At 36.6% G+C, this 20,596-nt stretch overlaps 1 protein-coding gene across 1 annotated transcript; it reads left to right on the top strand.

Annotated features, from left to right (window-relative positions):
* Nucleotides 1-4,292: 4,292 nt before the first annotated feature.
* LOC131427045 (peptidase inhibitor 16-like) lies at nt 4,293-12,850 on the top strand. Its single transcript, XM_058589927.1, has 5 exons — nt 4,293-4,601; nt 4,670-5,138; nt 11,783-12,051; nt 12,141-12,382; nt 12,438-12,850. The coding sequence occupies exons 1-5, from the start codon at nt 4,320-4,322 to the stop codon at nt 12,700-12,702; spliced, it is 1,527 nt and encodes a 508-aa protein (XP_058445910.1). The 5' UTR covers nt 4,293-4,319; the 3' UTR covers nt 12,703-12,850.
* Nucleotides 12,851-20,596: the final 7,746 nt, after the last annotated feature.

Below are 20,596 nucleotides of genomic sequence, written 5' to 3' on the forward strand. Positions count from 1 at the left end.
AAATCCGCTTTTTTATCGACAAATTTTGTTCAGCGATGAGGCTCATTTCTGGTTGAATGGCTACGTAAATAAGCAAAATTGCCGCATTTGGAGTGAAGAGCAACCAGAAGCCGTTCAAGAACTGCCCATGCATCCCGAAAAATGCACTGTTTGGTGTGGTTTGTACGCTGGTGGAATCATTGGACCGTATTTTTTCAAAGATGCTGTTGGACGCAACGTTACAGTGAATGGCGATCGCTATCGTTCGATGCTAACAAACTTTTTGTTGCCAAAAATGGAAGAACTGAACTTGGTTGACATGTGGTTTCAACAAGATGGCGCTACATGCCACACAGCTCGCGATTCTATGGCCATTTTGAGGGAAAACTTCGGAGAACAATTCATCTCAAGAAATGGACCGGTAAGTTGGCCACCAAGATCATGCGATTTGACGCCTTTAGACTATTTTTTGTGGGGCTACGTCAAGTCTAAAGTCTACAGAAATAAGCCAGTAACTATTCCAGCTTTGGAAGACAACATTTCCGAAGAAATTCGGGCTATTCCGGCCGAAATGCTCGAAAAAGTTGCCCAAAATTGGACTTTCCGAATGGACCACCTAAGACGCAGCCGCGGTCAACATTTAAATGAAATTATCTTCAAAAAGTAAATGTCATGTACCAATCTAACGTTTAAAATAAAGAACCGATGAGATTTTGCAAATTTTATGCGTTTTATTGTTTAAAAAAGTTCTCAAGCTCTTAAAAAATCACCCTGTATAAATCCATATAACGGCACTTGGTAGCCGAGTGCAAATTACACTTGGAGCATGTAAAATTCTGTGCGAGTGGAATATGGCGTTCTTTTGAAAAATTAAGTAGTTGTGAATTGTATCGTTTGTAGAATTCTGTCACCTGTAAAATTCATTATTTTTTCTGTGCCGAAAACGGGTCGAAAAAAAGGTCCTGCTAACCCTCAGTTGGATAAACGTATACTGAAGGCGTTCGAGCAAAAGAAGGAGGTTTCATCTTCGAAACTATAAGAGGCAGAAACAACCAAAACATAGTCCGAAACAAGAAGCATCGATCAGGCCGAGGGTTCGAAAGCTGTACAATACGACTCTTGCTGAAAATTTGAACTGCATAATCATGGACGACGAAACCTACGTGAAACTCGATGTCAAATCCTTGCCGGGACCACAATATTATACTGTGCGAGAAGGGCAAGTGTTAAACCAGTCCGAGACAACGATTGAAGTCGAAAAATTTGGTAAGAAAGCTATGGTCTGGCAAACAATTTGTAACTGCGGTAAGATTTCGAAACCCTTCATCACCACTGCTTCAATGAACAGCGAAATATACATCAAGGAATGTTTACAAAAGCGATTTCTATCCATGATTCGTAGCCACAAGGATCCTGTTGTCTTCTGGCCAAATCTTGCTTCTTGCCACTACTCGAAATCAACGGTAGAATGGTATACTACCAAAAATGTCACTTTCGTCCCAAAAGACATGAATCCACCAAATTGCCCACAACTTCGACCAATTGAGGAATTTTGGGCATTAACGAAGGCACATCTTAGGAAACATGTCTCGGCAGCCGAAACCATTCAACAGTTCGAACAAGATTGGAAAAAAGTGTCGAAACTTGTCGCCAAGAAGTCTGTACGGAATTTAATGAGGAACGTTCGCAAGAAGGTGCGCCAGCTAGTCTACAATGGCCAAGTGGCAAATGTTGAGAATAATATTCTGTTGTTGTAGTCTAATATTATAAGTATATCGAATAAAATTTGAATATCTAACACTTGTGAATTATTTACAGCGAAATCAAAGTGCGTCCATGCTTTCTGGGACAGTCTCTATACTGAAAATCATAAAATTTTCAATCCGGAGTAGAGAAATCCAAAATTGAAGATTTTTTATCGGCAACCGTTAGGTAATATGATGTTATTGTCTAGTATATGTCGTAAAAAAGTGTTTAATTGCACTTATATCGTAGAAACAGAGAAGATATCGTATAAATTATATCTGAAATCATCTGAGTCATTCCAATAAAGCTCTTGATGTGCTTCGTTTGTTTGTATTTTTAATAAGTATGAGTAAATATAGAAAGAAGGGAAAGAATATTAACAAATAATTTTTAGGGCTTAGATATTGCAAAAACACTTAAATTAGCCATTTTTCCTTGCTACGAGAAGATCAGCAATGTTCAATCAGTTTTATTACATATGAATGTGTTATTATAACAGTAGTCATCTAATTAGTGTGTTATTTTGGGTATTACTCGACTTTCAATCAGCAAATTGTAGTTCGATGATTGTGCAATAGTACTGTTCTAGCATTGCGAATACTTGAAGCGAATGCATCTATTTTCATCCTTCTCTGGGATCCAATGGGTTGAACAGAGACAGTAGATCTTACTCTAACTTATGATTTGAGATGGAAAGTGGAGCTAAGATGAATAGTGTTATGGTTTCTCAGAATGGTTCAAGAGATTCAAGAACCAAAACATTAGTGATATAGTGTTGAGCAAAAATCAAAGTTTCGAAAATTGTTGCTGAAATTTTTGGCAAGTGACTCAGACAAAAAAAATCATCGATCAGAAAACTCACTAAAGATTTTTTGCAAACACGATTCTCACTAAAACTGATCTCACATGTCTTCAAATGAGTTGTCAAATGTTCGCTAGCGAACATTCCTCTCGATGATGTTTAAGGGGGGAAACTGAAATTGAAATTTCAGAATTCAGTATCAGAACACACTTCCAAAATTCAGGTTCAGAATTAGCAACTTGGATTCTGGAAATCGATTTTGGAACTGAATTCATGTTCGGTATTCGCTTCTAGAATCAAATTCAGAATCAGCTTCAGAATCATGCAGAAAAGTACTCAACAGTTGTAAACATCGTATAAAAATCACAAGTTGGTTCTTTTTAAAACCATTTGAATATTGTCAAAGCTTTTTTCATTGTATTTTTCATTTCATGGATTTATATAAAAATCTGAAAAAAATTCCCATTTAACTTCAACCAATATTTAACATAAGAATTCAATACACATCATTTTATCACGTAACTCTTATTGGATTATGCATTCAACAGCTTTTAATTCAAAAAGCTCAAGTTCACGCAACTATAACATGATTATTATTTTGAGTGCAGATAAACAGCCAAATAAAAATACTTGATCCCACTAGCAAAATCTCTAGAATATCAACCTAAAAACAAGTTTTTACGTTAAACTTAAATTTAAAGCAAGAGCTACTCATTATCATTGATGGTAGCTACTCAATTCTTGACGTTTCCATTTATCATTTATTGAAAATAAGTAACCAGTACTTAAACTCTGATTAACTCTTTATAAGCGTGTATGACAACAATCCGTTAATCTGGAAACATTCTCTACACCAACAATTGTTGCGTTGCAGCCAGACTCTTACTAACTGGAGGAAAATTTCGAAACTTTCGTTTTATGGTTGACAGCTAAACCAAATACCAATAGAAAAATTATGTCATTTGAGGTTGATATGAGGTTGATGCGGCAAACGTTACACTTTTGCGCTAGTGGAAAAAAAATCTTTGATTTAGCAAGCCAACTGAAAACAAAAACCACGTGCTTGCATTCGTCATACCGTTAGATTTAGTTACCATTGAATCAAAGCATATTTATTTTACACGTTTGTCGCCATACCGAATTGTTTACGAAGTTTTGGATTACCAACTCAAGTCAACCGTGTGGTCTGCACCTTCTTTGAATATCTCATTCTGCGTTTACCGTGTGGTACAAAAAACGTTGTACTGAAATTACAATTAAGGTATTAAGGAAGTGATTTGTGTAACAAACACATGTTGAACTAGAAAAAAAAAGATTTCAGAAACATTGATTTAGTAAACGAGAAACAAATAATTGATGTTGGCTTTATAACTGGGTTTTTAGTTCCACTACTTGATTCTATCTAGTAGAATTGTTCCTCCGAGTATAATGGCCCCATAAACCATATTCCCATAATCGATGGATCAATTTTATTCAATGCAGTTTCCAGTACAGTAAGCTCACAGCAAGAAAATCGATTTTATCGACTACCGAGAGAATTACTGCTCGAATTAAAGCCCTCGGGCGGATACAATCTTAATGGTACTTAATACATCCGTAATTAATTTCCACGGAGGGTCCATCGTAGGGTGGTAATTAGAGCAATTGGGCTCCCTCGTTCGGGGAACTCTATGGGCGAGAAAGGATCCAGCGTATGTAATTATCCTCGTCTTATCAGATATTGTGGTGTACTATAAAATGAAGCCCTTGGATGAGGATCCCCAGATCAGTTTCGGTTGTTCGATTCTTCAGAATGTTCCGCCAGGTTCAAGTGCTCGCGTTGGTTTGCTGTTTCGTGGCAACGGTTGTCCTGTGCCAGGAGGACTACTGCAATCCGGATCTTTGCGATTCTGGAGTGGCCCACATCGGATGCAACGCCAAGAATGAACTGTCCAGCAACTGCAACGAAGCGTCCAAGTATACCTTCGACGACAAACTGAAAAAGATTGTCCTGGACGAACACAACAACTACCGGAATCAGGTGGCTAAGGGAGAACTGAATTGGTTACCGTCGGCATCAAACATGGTTCGAATGGTAAGTTTGTCTGTCTGCTTGATATCACCTTCATCTTCCAAACTCATTCCGCTTTCCACTCCATCAAGGATTGGGACGACGATTTGGCCTACCTGGCGGAGCTGAATGCCAATCAGTGCCTATTTGAACACGACAAGTGTCACAACACGAAGAAATATCCGAACTCCGGTCAGAACATTGCCACGTGGGGAACGTCCGACGACAAAGTTGACATCGATTCGGTGCTCAAAACACTGGTTCAGGAATGGTGGGACGAGCGTCATTTTGCCGGGCCGAAGTTGATCAAGAAGCTGTACGACAAGGAGAAGGCTCTCCATTTCACCATGTTGGTACGGGCCAACGCAAACCGAGTCGGTTGTGCCGCCATCAAGTACAAGAGCGGTGAGTTCCTGTGGGTTCAAATGATCTGCAACTATTCCTACACGAACATGATCGGTACCGAGGTGTACAAGAAGGGAACCGCCTGCGCCGACTGCAAGAGTGGATGCGACAGCGAATTCAACGGACTCTGCAACAAGGACGAGCAGGTTGATTTGTCCTAGGAAACTGAGGCAGTGAAATCGTGATGTCTGTTGTAAATAAATAAAAATGGTGATGGGATTAAACAGTTCTGTGTGTCTATTCACCGGTTGATGACAGCCGAAATATTTCAAATCTAAGGATCTAATGATTGTTTGTGAATTTTTCGGTTCTGTGAAGAAAGTGCCGAAGTTAAAAGCCCTAGTTTTCCCTCCATATCGTGTCTTTTTGAATGATTTAAATAAGTAGTTTTGAAGCTCATTATCGCCGAAGCATTTCCAGATGAAATTTATATCAAGTTCAATAACAGTTTAGTAACATTAATAAGTTGAAGTAGTGAACATTTGAAATTATAACAGTACGAAAAGGATTTGATACAGTTTTGGCGATTAGTTATTCCAGATGAAAGGCGTAAAGCAAATGCATAAACTTATTCTCCTTTGAAAGTGTTTTAGATTTAAAAATTTGCTATTGTCATTCCCAAGAAAAATTGGCTTCCTTTTCAATTTTACAAATAGTGCTGCTGAAGCTAAAACAACACTCTCAAATGAGTACTTTTAGTGGAAAAAACGTTTCGCGTATAATTTTTTTTACTTCTTCTTCTTCTTTTTCTTTCTAATTTTAGTCACCATATGAGAGCGTGGGCGAGTGTCTAAAGTTTAGAATTCATTATTTTTCGCTTTGAGGGCTGAGGACAGTACCGTAAAGTGGTAAGATTGTTGGTATTTCCCCGTTTCAATTTTTTTTTGGAACCGGTGCAGAATATAGAAAAACCCACCTGACAATGTCTTCGAAATTTAGTTGAGAATATTCTGTGATATTTTCAGAATGATTCATTGAGTTTAGCGGTCGTGTTGTATTTTTTTCTGACTGAAGAACTGCTGAGAATTGGAGCGCTCGGAAATGCATACCTCTACTTGTTCATCGAATATCTCGGCTTTGAAGGCTTGTATCATAAATCTACCGTGACAAAGTCTAGATAATTTAGTTTAGATGCGATTAGTACATAAAAACATATATGTTATTGCGATAAAAATAAAGTCTTGTATTTTTCTGTGAAACAAAGTCAGTTTCAATGCATCCACCATTTTTTTCGCTTTGGTTTCCTGATAGCATTCTGAAAAAGGAGAGAGAAATAAAATTGGCTCGACAAGGCTGCCAAACACACAAACATTCAATCTTTGTGAAAGTTGAATATTTTTTCATTGTTCATTGGAATCCATGTAATGTCCTACCCATACGATAGATTAATGTGATAAAACTTCTCATCAAAATAATAAAATGTATGCTGGCAACCCGGTACAGTTTGCTCATATACGAGAGAGTACAAGAGCAATACGATGCGCAAAGGGAATTGAGCGAGCCACGTGGTTGATTTAAAACTCAACACGTGACCCTCTGTACTCAGACCTTAAGCATTATGTCAGAAGGGACCAAGACTGCAAGACTACTATTCAAAGTAAATTAGCAAGCTATGACAAATCGACCCAAATCCATGGAGATGTTTAGAGGGCAATTTATAAACTAAAAAACGATCAATGATGCGAAACGTAATATCAATTCCTCTCGCTGTTGTTGAGCGGTAATTCTAAGGAGAAATGTCAGTTAGTAGCATGTACCCACATTTTTCACAATAAACTGATATATTTTTTTTTTGAAGATTCATCAAACAGTACCGGAGAAAACTACTTTTGAATTTTTCAATGATGGCTGTTTTCCTAATATTGTGAGTAGAACCTTAAGGAGCAAGAAAACGGTGTTTTGTATGACTTGGAATCAAAACATGTCGAAAGGCGTTTTTCCCCTATTTTGCAATTACTCCAAAGGTAAATAACCATCGCCTTGATTTGATAATTCGAAAAATAAGGAATTAAGGAATAAGGAATAAGGAATAAGGAATAAGGAATAAGGAATAAGGAATAAGGAATAAGGAATAAGGAATAAGGAATAAGGAATAAGGAATAAGGAATAAGGAATAAGGAATAAGGAATAAGGAATAAGGAATAAGGAATAAGGAATAAGGAATAAGGAATAAGGAATAAGGAATAAGGAATAAGGAATAAGGAATAAGGAATAAGGAATAAGGAATAAGGAATAAGGAATAAGGAATAAGGAATAAGGAATAAGGAATAAGGAATAAGGAATAAGGAATAAGGAATAAGGAATAAGGAATAAGGAATAAGGAATAAGGAATAAGGAATAAGGAATAAGGAATAAGGAATAAGGAATAAGGAATAAGGAATAAGGAATAAGGAATAAGGAATAAGGAATAAGGAATAAGGAATAAGGAATAAGGAATAAGGAATAAGGAATAAGGAATAAGGAATAAGGAATAAGGAATAAGGAATAAGGAATAAGGAATAAGGAATAAGGAATAAGGAATAAGGAATAAGGAATAAGGAATAAGGAATAAGGAATAAGGAATAAGGAATAAGGAATAAGGAATAAGGAATAAGGAATAAGGAATAAGGAATAAGGAATAAGGAATAAGGAATAAGGAATAAGGAATAAGGAATAAGGAATAAGGAATAAGGAATAAGGAATAAGGAATAAGGAATAAGGAATAAGGAATAAGGAATAAGGAATAAGGAATAAGGAATAAGGAATAAGGAATAAGGAATAAGGAATAAGGAATAAGGAATAAGGAATAAGGAATAAGGAATAAGGAATAAGGAATAAGGAATAAGGAATAAGGAATAAGGAATAAGGAATAAGGAATAAGGAATAAGGAATAAGGAATAAGGAATAAGGAATAAGGAATAAGGAATAAGGAATAAGGAATAAGGAATAAGGAATAAGGAATAAGGAATAAGGAATAAGGAATAAGGAATAAGGAATAAGGAATAAGGAATAAGGAATAAGGAATAAGGAATAAGGAATAAGGAATAAGGAATAAGGAATAAGGAATAAGGAATAAGGAATAAGGAATAAGGAATAAGGAATAAGGAATAAGGAATAAGGAATAAGGAATAAGGAATAAGGAATAAGGAATAAGGAATAAGGAATAAGGAATAAGGAATAAGGAATAAGGAATAAGGAATAAGGAATAAGGAATAAGGAATAAGGAATAAGGAATAAGGAATAAGGAATAAGGAATAAGGAATAAGGAATAAGGAATAAGGAATAAGGAATAAGGAATAAGGAATAAGGAATAAGGAATAAGGAATAAGGAATAAGGAATAAGGAATAAGGAATAAGGAATAAGGAATAAGGAATAAGGAATAAGGAATAAGGAATAAGGAATAAGGAATAAGGAATAAGGAATAAGGAATAAGGAATAAGGAATAAGGAATAAGGAATAAGGAATAAGGAATAAGGAATAAGGAATAAGGAATAAGGAATAAGGAATAAGGAATAAGGAATAAGGAATAAGGAATAAGGAATAAGGAATAAGGAATAAGGAATAAGGAATAAGGAATAAGGAATAAGGAATAAGGAATAAGGAATAAGGAATAAGGAATAAGGAATAAGGAATAAGGAATAAGGAATAAGGAATAAGGAATAAGGAATAAGGAATAAGGAATAAGGAATAAGGAATAAGGAATAAGGAATAAGGAATAAGGAATAAGGAATAAGAAATAAGGAATAAGGAATAAGGAATAAGGAATAAGGAATAAGGAATAAGGAATAAGGAATAAGGAATAAGGAATAAGGAATAAGGAATAAGGAATAAGGAATAAGGAATAAGGAATAAGGAATAAGGAATAAGGAATAAGGAATAAGGAATAAGGAATAAGGAATAAGGAATAAGGAATAAGGAATAAGGAATAAGGAATAAGGAATAAGAAATAAGGAATAAGGAATAAGGAATAAGGAATAAGGAATAAGGAATAGGGAAACGTCTCTACGAACAGACAATAGAGCGAGACCTATGAGCTTTGTGAAATAGAGTTGTCGAATTTAACTACTGAGTGTTTTTCGTGTGAACGACATAATTAAGCATTTCGAGGCGTTTATAAGAAGTGTATCGAAAATAAGCTATCCACATACATTTGTGTTGTACGCATGTATTTGTGATAGTTTTTTATGCTCAGATCACAGCATGCTGTGCGTTTGGTTGTCAGCTGTCGTACTTGTTTGTGCGGTTGAAATTATGCGTTTTCAAAATGTTTCGTATTGAAAAGGAAGTGAAAATTAAGGTACTGGACACATGGCTAAATGGGAATCACGCCAGTGTTAAAACTAATAAGTTTGGAGAACACTATTCTTTGGATGAGCTACCAGAAAGAGGCAGAAAACCCGGTTATTCCAACCCGAAACTGGACCAGAAAGTGGTATCTCTAATCTTGAAGAACATATCAATGTCAATACGTGATTTGGTAAAAAAAGCAGGAACGAGTGTCGGAATGATCCAGCGTGTCAAGAGGCGAAATCATCTGAAGACCTACAAGAAGCAGAGAATCTCGAAAAAAAAAGTGTAGAACAGAAGAAGCGAACAGCAACAAGGGCCCGGAAATTGTATTCGCGTCTTTTGCAGTGTCCGGATGATTGCGTTTTGATGGACGATGAGACTCATGTAAAGGAGGACTCAAAAACCCTTCCAGGCCCACAATACTCCACTGTCGTCGTTGGGAAGGATGTGAGCGATGCGGAAAGGTCGATTCAAGTGGATAAATTCGGTCGAAAACTACTGGTATGGCAAGCAATATGTTCCTGTGGTTTAAAGTTAACCATTTTTTGGAAAGGGGCGAACTATAAATGCAGAAATCCATCGATCTGAGTTTCTCCCGAATAGATTGCTGCCTTTATATAAGAATCATAGTACACCTCCACTGTTTTGGCCGGATTTAGCGTCGGCTCACTATGCCAAAACCACTCTCAATTGGCTTGCGGAAAATGATATAAATTTCGTTGAGAAAAATATTAAACCACTAAATTGCCTTAACTTCGACCCATCGAGTAGAGCAAAAATATGTATGGTCCAAGATGACTACCATGTGGAACAGTTGGAGCTGACAGCAAACGGTGATGTAACCGGAAACTGAGAACCGGTGTAGCCGAAGTGAATCCACATGGCTATGCGCCAACAAAAATGCGCATTAAAACAACAAACCGGGTATCAGAAAAGAATTTGAACAAAGGTTCGATTCGTAATCAGTCGTGAAGGTATACAAATCTACGGAATTCAGTGTGAACCCTCTTAGGGCGATACTTAAAAATATGGACATTTTTTAGCCAATCCTAGCCAGGAACTTGATAACAGCTGATGAGGCAGTTTGAAAAAAAGCAATATTACTACAATTATCTTTGAATTTTGCTAATCAAGTAGTTATTATATGACACTTATATTGTTGTAGAAATTGTTAACAATTGTTTACAATCAACATATTGTTCTAACTTGGAGAAACAGAAGGAATTAGTTAGGCGTCAAAATCATGAACAAGCAACGCTGATAAAATAATCAAAAAGATTCTACGATTAATTCAGTGCGTTTGAGCGTTATTCCTTATCTAAAAATATAATTTTAAAAGAGTAATTAGAACTGATCGATCTGGGAAACTGGAGGACAATCAAAATGAGTGTATTTGTAAAATCGATTGTACATTGAGTTTATGATGTAATGAACGGCACGAGTCCCGATTGTTCCGACGGTGGCTCTCAGAAGCTACAGTCGCGATAAGATTACTGCTTACCATATCGGATCGAGGTGCTCGATCGGTGGATAAAACACAGTGGAGGGGATGCGCGTTTTGTTCGACGGTCATTATTCGACAGACATATCAACAATCATCGAATTAGCATGGCTCCCACTAACGCAATTAACACGAATCGAGTGGTGATCCAATCTGAAATATATTGAAAGTTCAGTATTCATCATTTCCTCGCAATCGCGTTGATCAATTAGGTCGAACAATTGCGTGGATTGACGCCCTAGAACCGCGAAAGCCGAGAGGAAATTCTGCTGCTCCATCGGGGCAATGCGGTGGGGTTTCGATAGATCGTGAGAAAATGCACAACTCACGTGCAGCAGGTGAACCGCAGACCCACCCACCTCCACACATTGATTTTATTCGTCCCACGTCACGGACTGTGGCCGAAGTGCGTTATGTGCACTCTGGGTTTCACTGCCCCGTTGAAGGAAGAGAGTAGGGTTGGAAAGGGGCAACGAGTGCCGGTTGATGGGGGGGGACATGCGTTTGCACCTATCTGATTCCAGTAATCATCGCCGCGGTCAAACGGGTAGACGCGGCACCGAGGGTCAATTCATCCCCCGTCACACATCGTGGTTGGTTGGTTGATCGGCTGGGGAGGGGGCGATGCGATGCGCCGGATATAATTGCAAATTTTGTAATGCAGATCAGATCCGATTGGGAGAATTGAGGGATTTTGCTCATATAAAAATGATGCGTCGTTTGGATGGAGCATCTTGTTCGGTGCGTGCATTATTCGAGAGGAAACGTGTTCAGCAATTTTCCTGCGTGAGACGTGACTTCGAACGTCTCCAGTCAGGATGATTAAAATGGCAAAATGTAAGTTCGGCTCGAGTGATTAGGAAAAGTGTTATCGTGTTGAAGATTTCGATTTCTACGTACTAAAATTGTAGTGTTATTTTTGGGTTGCATCCTTTAATTCGGAAAAATAGAAGCGAAAATAAGAAAACATCTGCTGGATCAATTGCTGGAAAAAAAAATCTCACGAAAGTTCGTTTTTGTTTTCAACAGCATGGATTTTGCTGGCCATGCTTCTGGCAGCACTGAAGCAGGCATACACCGTGGATTACTGCGATCGTAAAATTTGTCCCGCTAGCAAACCGCACATTGCCTGTAAAGATGATGGTAAACTGAGCTCAAGCTGCCCGGCCGGTGCCAAGATAATCGAGATGAATTCCGAGATGAAGGACCTCATTTTGGACACACACAACAAGTACCGTAGCACGCTGGCCACCGGAGGAGTGACTTGGCTTCCGAAGGCAGCTGCCATGCCGACGTTGGTGAGTATCAAAACAAAAAAAAAAAAACGTTGCTCGATAATTGGATTCGGACAGAGCAAAATGTTCTCTTTTTTTTTTTGCGGTTATAGACTTGGGACGATGATTTGGCTTATACCGCCCAGGTTAATGCTAACCGATGCGTTCGAGGACATGACGTGTGCCATAATACGGACAAGTACTTAAACTCCGGCCAAAATCTCAACTACTTTGCCACCAGCGTTGACACGATCGATGTCAAGGAACAAGTTCCGAAACTGATCAGCTCCTGGTGGGATGAACGTCACGACGTGCACAAGAACATGGTTAAGACTATGTACGATCCTGGCAAGGGGTAAGTTTCGGATTCTCAGGCTCTCTATTCTCTAATGAAATCGAATCACTCGTAGGGTCATGGTATTCCACTTTGCCGTGCTCGCCGGAGACAAGGTCAACAAGATCGGTTGTGCCATCACTCAGTGGAAGGATCCGGGAAGTTGGATGCAGATCTATCTGGTGTGCAACTACTCATTCAACGACTTCATTGGGTTGCCCATCTACGTCTCTGGGGAGCCCTGTTCCAAGTGTTCAAAGGGATGCAATCCCAAGTATGCCGGACTGTGTAACGAGGACGAACCGGTGCCACAGTTGATCGACTATCCGGCCGGTGCCTAGAGTGTGGTATTATGAACAAAACAGCATGTAGTTCTAAGCATTTTGTTTTCACGTAGCCGTCAGCACTTTGAGTTGGAAGTCCCTGACCTACCCTGTGTTCTGATAAATGATTTGAATAAACAAAACAAAAAAACCGGTGTTGGGAAAATAGTGCCTTTTCGTGCATGAGAACGTTCAATCGATTTTCCGAACACAAATTTTGTGCATCAGCAGCTGCGACGAAGCGCGAAATGAAAGTTAACAATCGAACCTTGATTCAATGCCGGATTTGAACCAATTGCTTCCTGATTCGTGCTCGGTCGGGTGTTCCGACGATGCCGCGTGATTTATGAGATAATGTTGGTAACAAAGCCATCGAGATTCGGTTTCGGCCAGTAGTGCCCGGCGGAGAGGGTGAGATTGTTTGCGCTAAATTGGCGGTTTTTCGGGTGAATATGGTCACTAATTGCTTTCACAGCATGCTCGATTTGGGGATCTACTGCTATCGGAATAGAGCCAGATTTGGGGATTCAACCGGAGCAAATATTTTTTTTAACAGCATTCGATAATGGAGCGAATTCATTTTACACGTGTTGTTGTCATCGTCTCGGGTTTTGTTTATTTGCGATTCAAATCGATATCCAAATTGACAATCTATGAATGTCAGGTTTTCAGGTCAGACTAACAAAAAGCTAGTCGAAATGGAAACTACTATAGGAACTAGAGTTCGGGAGGTCATCAACAAAGTCGATTACATTAGCTCGGTTTAGAAAATACTCACGCTCGAGAAATTGAGTTGGAGTAAGGCAACCAAACTTTTGATGATCGATATTGTCTATTAGACTGTTTAATCAGTCGAAACAATGCACAGTGGTTTGAATAGACAAAAACGTGAACTTAATTCTCTGGCTGCTAAACCGTTGATCCGATATACATAGTACCTTTGGAGAACTCATTCACAAAAATATACCTCGTGATTTGATCACAATAAAAAATGTGCAAAGCCTACTACGATAAAAGTTCATTTCAACAACTTTATTCCCCTAAGAGATAGAAAAATGATGTCTTCTACAAAGTTTTAGAACTTCTAACGAGAAAAAACTTTGCCGAATAAGCTAAAAGTCTAACGCATATAGTTTCGGATATATGAAGCATTTTCTTTTGAAACCACTTAAAATCAATTTTTTGTACATAACTTTTTTCGCAATTACTTTCAGTGTCTACTATGTTCGAAACAATTACTAAAAACGTAAAATTACACATTTTTGTTGAATACTGTGCACGGTTTGGCTTTTTCCCTAAAAAGTTAATTCACATTTAAACTTTTATATACACTAACTTTAACTACTAATAGGAAGCAGGGTCGCAGAACAAATGGCACATACATATACTTTTTGGAAAGTTTAAATCAAGTAATATAAAGATACGAAGTGTGTAGCGTGGCCCTTTTAAATTGTGTGAATGAGAGAACAAAATATAGAGTGCTTTTTATGCCATTTTCTTAGGAAAAACGTACATTAATAAAATTGTTTATTTTCATATCACGCGTTATTTGTGATATCGACCGAGTTACCTTTAGGCAAAAACTTTTGCAAGAAATTGCAGTTCAGGTATAAAAAATAGAGCATTCGTTTTAACAATTTTTTTTACTAAAACGACTATGTTTGGTTTATTAAAAAGAGCTTTGCAGGAAATGTTAAGAAACATTGGAATGGTACGTATGTAACGTTGAACCACTCGCGCATTTTATTGTAATATTATCATCGACCAAATGCTCCAGCATTTATCTTATCAACCAACTCTTTTGTGTTCTTAAAAATAATATGCAGCGCTGCTCTCATCAACACCAACAGTGCATATTTGGAGCAGACATTTAATATGAAGTTACTTCACTGTGCTTTATTTTTCTATATACATTAAAAGTAAAGCTAAACGTCAATATAAATAAACGGTAATGTTCATTGAAATTAATGTATTCTAATTTAGTTTTACATCGAGGATGGTTTTGAATCGAATTTTTTATTCAACTGATGTCCATTTCATAGTACTATTTATTTAGAAATCGTGTGAATTTCATTATTTTTTTCAGTGTATGACTTAATTCATTAGAACGTATTTCGTAGAACGACATGATTTTACAAAAAGGATTCAGCCTTTCAAGCAGGCTACACTTACACATTTCAACACATAAAAATTAATCTCAGAAGACTAAAATTTAAACGATGTTTTTGGGCGTACTGGTAGTGGTGTTAGATATCATCCTTTAAATGAATTGGATTGGAATTCAATAAACGGATAAGGAATATTCTATAAAAAGAATAAGTAAAACTTGTCGAGCACGTTAACATGCTTCTTTAGTTTGATCAATTGCATACAAGAATGCATCATGAAATTATATTCAACCATTACACTATTGCACCAAAGCTACACTAACGACCGATTCCAATGTTTTAACATTTCCTGCAAAGCTCTTTTTAATAAACCAAACATAGTCGCTTTAGTAAAAAAAAATTGTTAAAACGAATGCTCTATTTTTATGCCTGGACTGCAATTTCTTGCAAAAGATTTTGCCTAAAGGTAACTCGGTCGATATCACAAATAACGCGTGATATGAAGATAAACAATTTTATTAATGTACGTTTTTCCTAAGAAAATGGTATAAAAAAGCACTCTATATTTTGTTCTCTCATTCACACAATGTAAAAGGGCCACGCTACACACTTCGTATCTTTATATTACTTGATTTAAACTTTCCAAAAAGTATATGTATGTGCCATTTGTTCTGCGACCCTGCTTCCTATTAGTAGTTAAAGTTAGTGTATATAAAAGTTTAAATGTTAAATAACTTTTTAGGGAAAAAGAAAAACCGTGCACAGCGTTCAACAAAAATGTGTAATTTTACGTTTTTAGTAATTGTCTCGAACATAGTAGACACTGAAAGTAATTGCGAAAAAAGTTATGTACAAAAAATTGATTTTAAGTGGTTTCAAAAGAAAATGCTTCATATATCCGAAACTATATGCGTTAGACTTTTAGCTTCTTCGGCAAAGTTTTTTCTCGTTAGAAGTTCTAAAACTTTGTAGAAGACATCATTTTTCTATCTCTTAGGGGAATAAAGTTGTTGAAATGAACTTTCATCGTAGTAGGCTTTGCACATTTTTTATTGTGATCAAATCACGAGGTATATTTTTTTGAATGAGTTCTCCAAAGGAACTATGTATATCGGATCAACGGTTTAGCAGCTAGAGAATTAAGTTCACGTTTTTATCGATTCAAACCACTGTGCAATGCTTCAATTATTATTATTCATAAATTTCAGTATGGCGTTAGACACGGTTCTAGCACATATACCACTTGTATGCTATTGAATTAGTATACAACATAATGAACGAGACTGTTCAAAACCACATATTTGGTACCTTATTTCTAGATCTCAAAAAAGCTTTTGACACTGGATCACAGTATCAAAGGTGTCAGGGGCATCACTTATTCTATTATCCGTAGCTTCAAACAAACAGAAAACAATTCGTGTCCGTCGAGAGTGACTGTAGAAATCTTATTGCTATGAACGTTGAAGTGTCACAGGGTAGCAATATAGAACCACTTCTCTTTCTTTTGTACATTAATGATATTGGTAACCTACAACTCACGGGAACCCCGCGGTTATTTACCGACGACACGACGATTTAAGTATTCTTGATCAATATTTTAGTGCAAATTCATTGTACGAAAATGTCATAAAAACTAAAAATATTATTAGATTATTAAATATTAAATATTAGTAAAAATATTATGTTTCGTTCTATAAAAAAAACAATACCAATGCATCATCATCCTCAATTGGAACATTTTATTATTGGAAAAGTGTACTGTTTCAAACTTTTGGGTACGAATTTTTCAATTTACTTGAGTTTGAAAGAATGCAGATGGCAAAACCTTACACATATGGGTAAGAAAAACGATTATTCACGTGTTGTCATCAAACATATGATTTCAAATTGTCCTATACTCTTGACAATCTCGGATGAAATTTGAAATTTTCAGTTCACATACAGATTTGATTTAGATGATAAAACATGAGTAAATAGACTAGTCATAAAACTTTTGATCATAATTTATCAATTAATCTTAAAATTCAACCCAAAAAACAAAGACTATCCCAGATATGAAAACAGTACCCAACCTCACTTCTTCGAATTTGGTATTTCATGTTACTATTTCTCCATAAATATCAATCAAACATACCACGGAAAGTTACTGAATCATTAATGATAGATTTTTTGCCTTTCTCTTATAGAAATGTTATACAATCACTTGAAGAACCGACTAGTAAAAATTGGCCCGGAGGGCCAAGTGTCATATACCATTCGACTCAGTTCATCGAGCTGAGCAATGTCTGTGTGTGTGTGTATGTGTCAAATAATCTCAATAGGTTTTCTCGGAGATGGCTGAACCGATTTTGACAAACTTAGAATCAAATGAAAGGTCTCGTGGTCCCATACGGAATTCCTGAACTTCATCCGGATCCGACTTCCGGTTCCGAAATTATAGGGTAAAGTGTGTTCAATATTGTACACCGTCACTTAGAATATTTTCGGATGCCACAAACATTTTATGCATAAACAATCTCTTGGTTTCTTTCAAAAATCGAAGAGAAAAATTTTGAATAGAATACCACAATATTATATGTACATTAGAAAGGCATCATTACACCACTAGGTGGATTAAAACAGGATTTTTTACCAAATTTTCACACGTTTTTGTATGTTTGTATTCGATTCATAAGAAAAAAAATAAAAACCCTGCATTTTGTTCGAATCTTCAAGCAAAATCTGAAAATTATCACCATCGCTTAGTTCAAAGCTCGCCACTCGGGCAGCGCAGCGATCGCAAAAGAGTTGGTTGGAATCGTCAATTGAATGTCATTGCTGTCAGTTATGTAGTGGCCGTTTCATCAGTCGGTGTTGAACAGTCGTTCGCACTGCACGCGTATAGCTCTTGGCTATTGGAAATTTTTTCTGGCTACCTAGAGTTTCATTGATTCAAGGCTACCTTAATCACTAACAATCTTTTTAAAGACTAACAATTTGTCAGCCTTTCTCAAGGCTATACAAAGAGTGATATTCTAATATAATTAGTCTTTTTCAAGGCTAAGAAATTAATCAGTCTTTTTTAAGGCTAGCTATTCAAAGAACTATTTTTCGAACTAATCAGTCTTTATTAAGACTACCACAAAATCAGTCTTTGTCAAGACTTTTCCAAACTAAGAGTCTAATCGAAGACTAATTTAGCCTAGTTAATTTAATTTCATATTTCATTCATTAAAAAAATGCCTGCGTCCAACCGGAAAGGCAACAAGCCTAAGGCTAAAAATAATTCAATACGGAATAAATCACAATCCGTTATTCAACATTTTTCTAATAACATTCATGATCTTATAGAATCTGAATGTAAAAATAAAAGACAACGGACGGATTTCCCTTCCGTTGATCCTATGCTGTCTAACAATATTTACGAGATTCTTCCTGAATCCGATTGTAGCGACATAAAAGAAAATTCTTCAAAAATTCCCAAAATGGACGCTTGTCGTTCTGGGAAGAAACATCAATCTATGCCACCAGTGACGGTGATGATTTCCGACTTCAAAGCATTCCGTACTGAGCTTTCTACTTTTCTCCCGGAAGTGAAAGTCTCATTTCAAATCGGACGAAGATGAGAATGTCGAGTCTTGGTTGATGAATTAGAAGATTACGAACGTCTTATTCGATATTTGTCCGAGGAACTTCATAAATTTTATTCATATGATATAAAATCAGACAGACCCTTCAAGGCTGTCTTGAAAGGCTTATCAAATGATCAAAGTATTGATGAAATTAAAAATGATCTAAAAGAATTGCTTGGTTTTGCCCCTTCTTAAGTAATACTTAAAAAGAGCGAATGGTACTTCAAAACCACGCCCCAGAATTTCCCATGAACTTTACCTAATACACTCAAATCGAATTGATGTAAACAATTTGAAAACTTTAGAAAAAGTACGTTTCATTTCCCACATTAAAATTCATTGGGAACATTATAAACGGCATAATCGTGTTGCAAACTTAACGCAATGTCGTCGTTGCCAAGGCTTCGGCCATGGAACCAAAAATTGTCATATGGATATACGGTGTTTGAATTGTGGTAAATCGCATCCGAAAGACGTTTGTCCAATGAATGAAACCACTGATAAATTTTCATGTTCAAATTGCAATGGAAATCATAAATCCAATTATTTGAAATGTCCTGTCAGGGAAAAAATTTTAAACGCTCGTTCGCTTAGACAACAGGTCAAATCAACGACATCAAATTTACATAACATACCTGAAAATCAAAAAACCGTTACAAATACCACGCCTAATTCTTCTAAGGCACTTATTTCTTCGAATTTAAAACAAAAAACCCTTCTTCATCCACCTAGTGGTGTGATAATGCCTTTCTCTTCTTTCATAACAGTCTCATGAAAATATATTTCATACTTTTATTAAATAAATTTGGATACTAATTTTGACACCAATTGATTCAGATTGATTCGAGTAGTTCACAAAAGCATACTTCAGTGTTTATTTCATACAGTCAGCATCATTTTTCCAAACTAGGGCTTACATTTGCGTTGACAGCCATTTGATCTTCGAACTTGATCAATGGCCCGACAGTAGCTTTCAAACGAGCCCGAGTTTGTTCAAATCGGTTCAGCCATCTCTGAGAAAATTGAGCGCGTTCAAATATCTTCGAAAAGTGCACACACATACACACACACACATACATACACACACACACAGACATTTTCAGATCTCGACGAACTGAGTCGAATGGTATATAACACTATGGGTCTCCGAGGCTCCGTTCGAAAGTCGGTTTTTCCAGCAATTCTAATACCTTTCTATAGAGAAAGGCAAAAAGCCTTCTTAGTCCACTTAGTGGAATTTTCATATATCTTGAAAAATCACCATAGGGGGAGTACATGAAATTTTCGAAATCGAAAAAAAAAATTTTGATGCCAAAAGGCTTAGAATTGCATGAAACGTCGAGATTTAGTGTCATCTCTAAAAAATTTTTTTTTGAAAAAATCGACTTTTTGGGACTTAGAAAAAATATGAAAATTTTTCCAAGTCCCAGAAAGTTGATTTTTTCAAAAAAAAATTTTTTTGAGATGACACTAAATTTCGATGTTTTATGCAGTTTTAAGAGTTTTGGCATCAAAAAAAATTTTCGATTTTGGAAATTTCATGTACTCCCCCCTATGGTGCTTTTTCAAGATCGATAATTGTCAAACCTTTACCACCGGGCAGCACCCCTTAAGCATGTCCGATTTAGGTCAAATTTTGCATGAAGGCTTTTTTCGAGGTGCTTAAACTTTTGAGCACTAGAACTTTACGAAAATAAAGTTGATCCCAAAATTTTGGCACCCTTATATATATAAGAGCGGTAAAAATCAACGTGTTTTGTCGGTTACGTCACTTATACAATCATATATCTGGAACCAAAAGTCACAACCATTTGATCTTCGAACTTGATCAATGGTCCGACATTAGCTTTCAAACAAGCCCGAGTTTGTTAAAATCGATTCAGCCATCTCTGAGAAATTTGAGCGCGTTCAAATACAACGCTTTTTGTCGGTTACGTCACTTATACATTCATATCTTCGGAACCAAAACTCACAGCCATTTGATCTTCGAACTTGATCAATGGTCCGACATTAGCTTTCAAACAAGCCCGAGTTTGTTAAAATCGATTCAGCCATCTCTGAGAAATTTGAGCGCGTTCAAATACAACGCTTTTTGTCGGTTACGTCACTTATACAATCATATCTTCGGAATCAAAACTCACAGCCATTTGATCTTCGAACTTGATCAATGGTCCGACATTAGCTTTCAAACAA

The sequence above is a fragment of the Malaya genurostris genome, chromosome 2, assembly GCF_030247185.1.
Source record: "Malaya genurostris strain Urasoe2022 chromosome 2, Malgen_1.1, whole genome shotgun sequence".
In the NCBI taxonomy this organism is placed as follows: Eukaryota; Metazoa; Arthropoda; class Insecta; order Diptera; family Culicidae; genus Malaya; species Malaya genurostris.

Excerpts from the sequence above, each read along its gene's own strand:
- LOC131427045 (XM_058589927.1), top strand. The coding sequence starts at position 4,320 with ATGTTCCGCCAGGTTCAAGTGCTCGCGTTGGTTTGCTGTTTCGTGGCA. Across the intron at positions 4,602-4,669 it reads CATCAAACATGGTTCGAATG|GATTGGGACGACGATTTGGC; the intron begins GTAAGTTTGTCT and ends CACTCCATCAAG. Across the intron at positions 12,052-12,140 it reads CAGCTGCCATGCCGACGTTG|ACTTGGGACGATGATTTGGC; the intron begins GTGAGTATCAAA and ends TTGCGGTTATAG.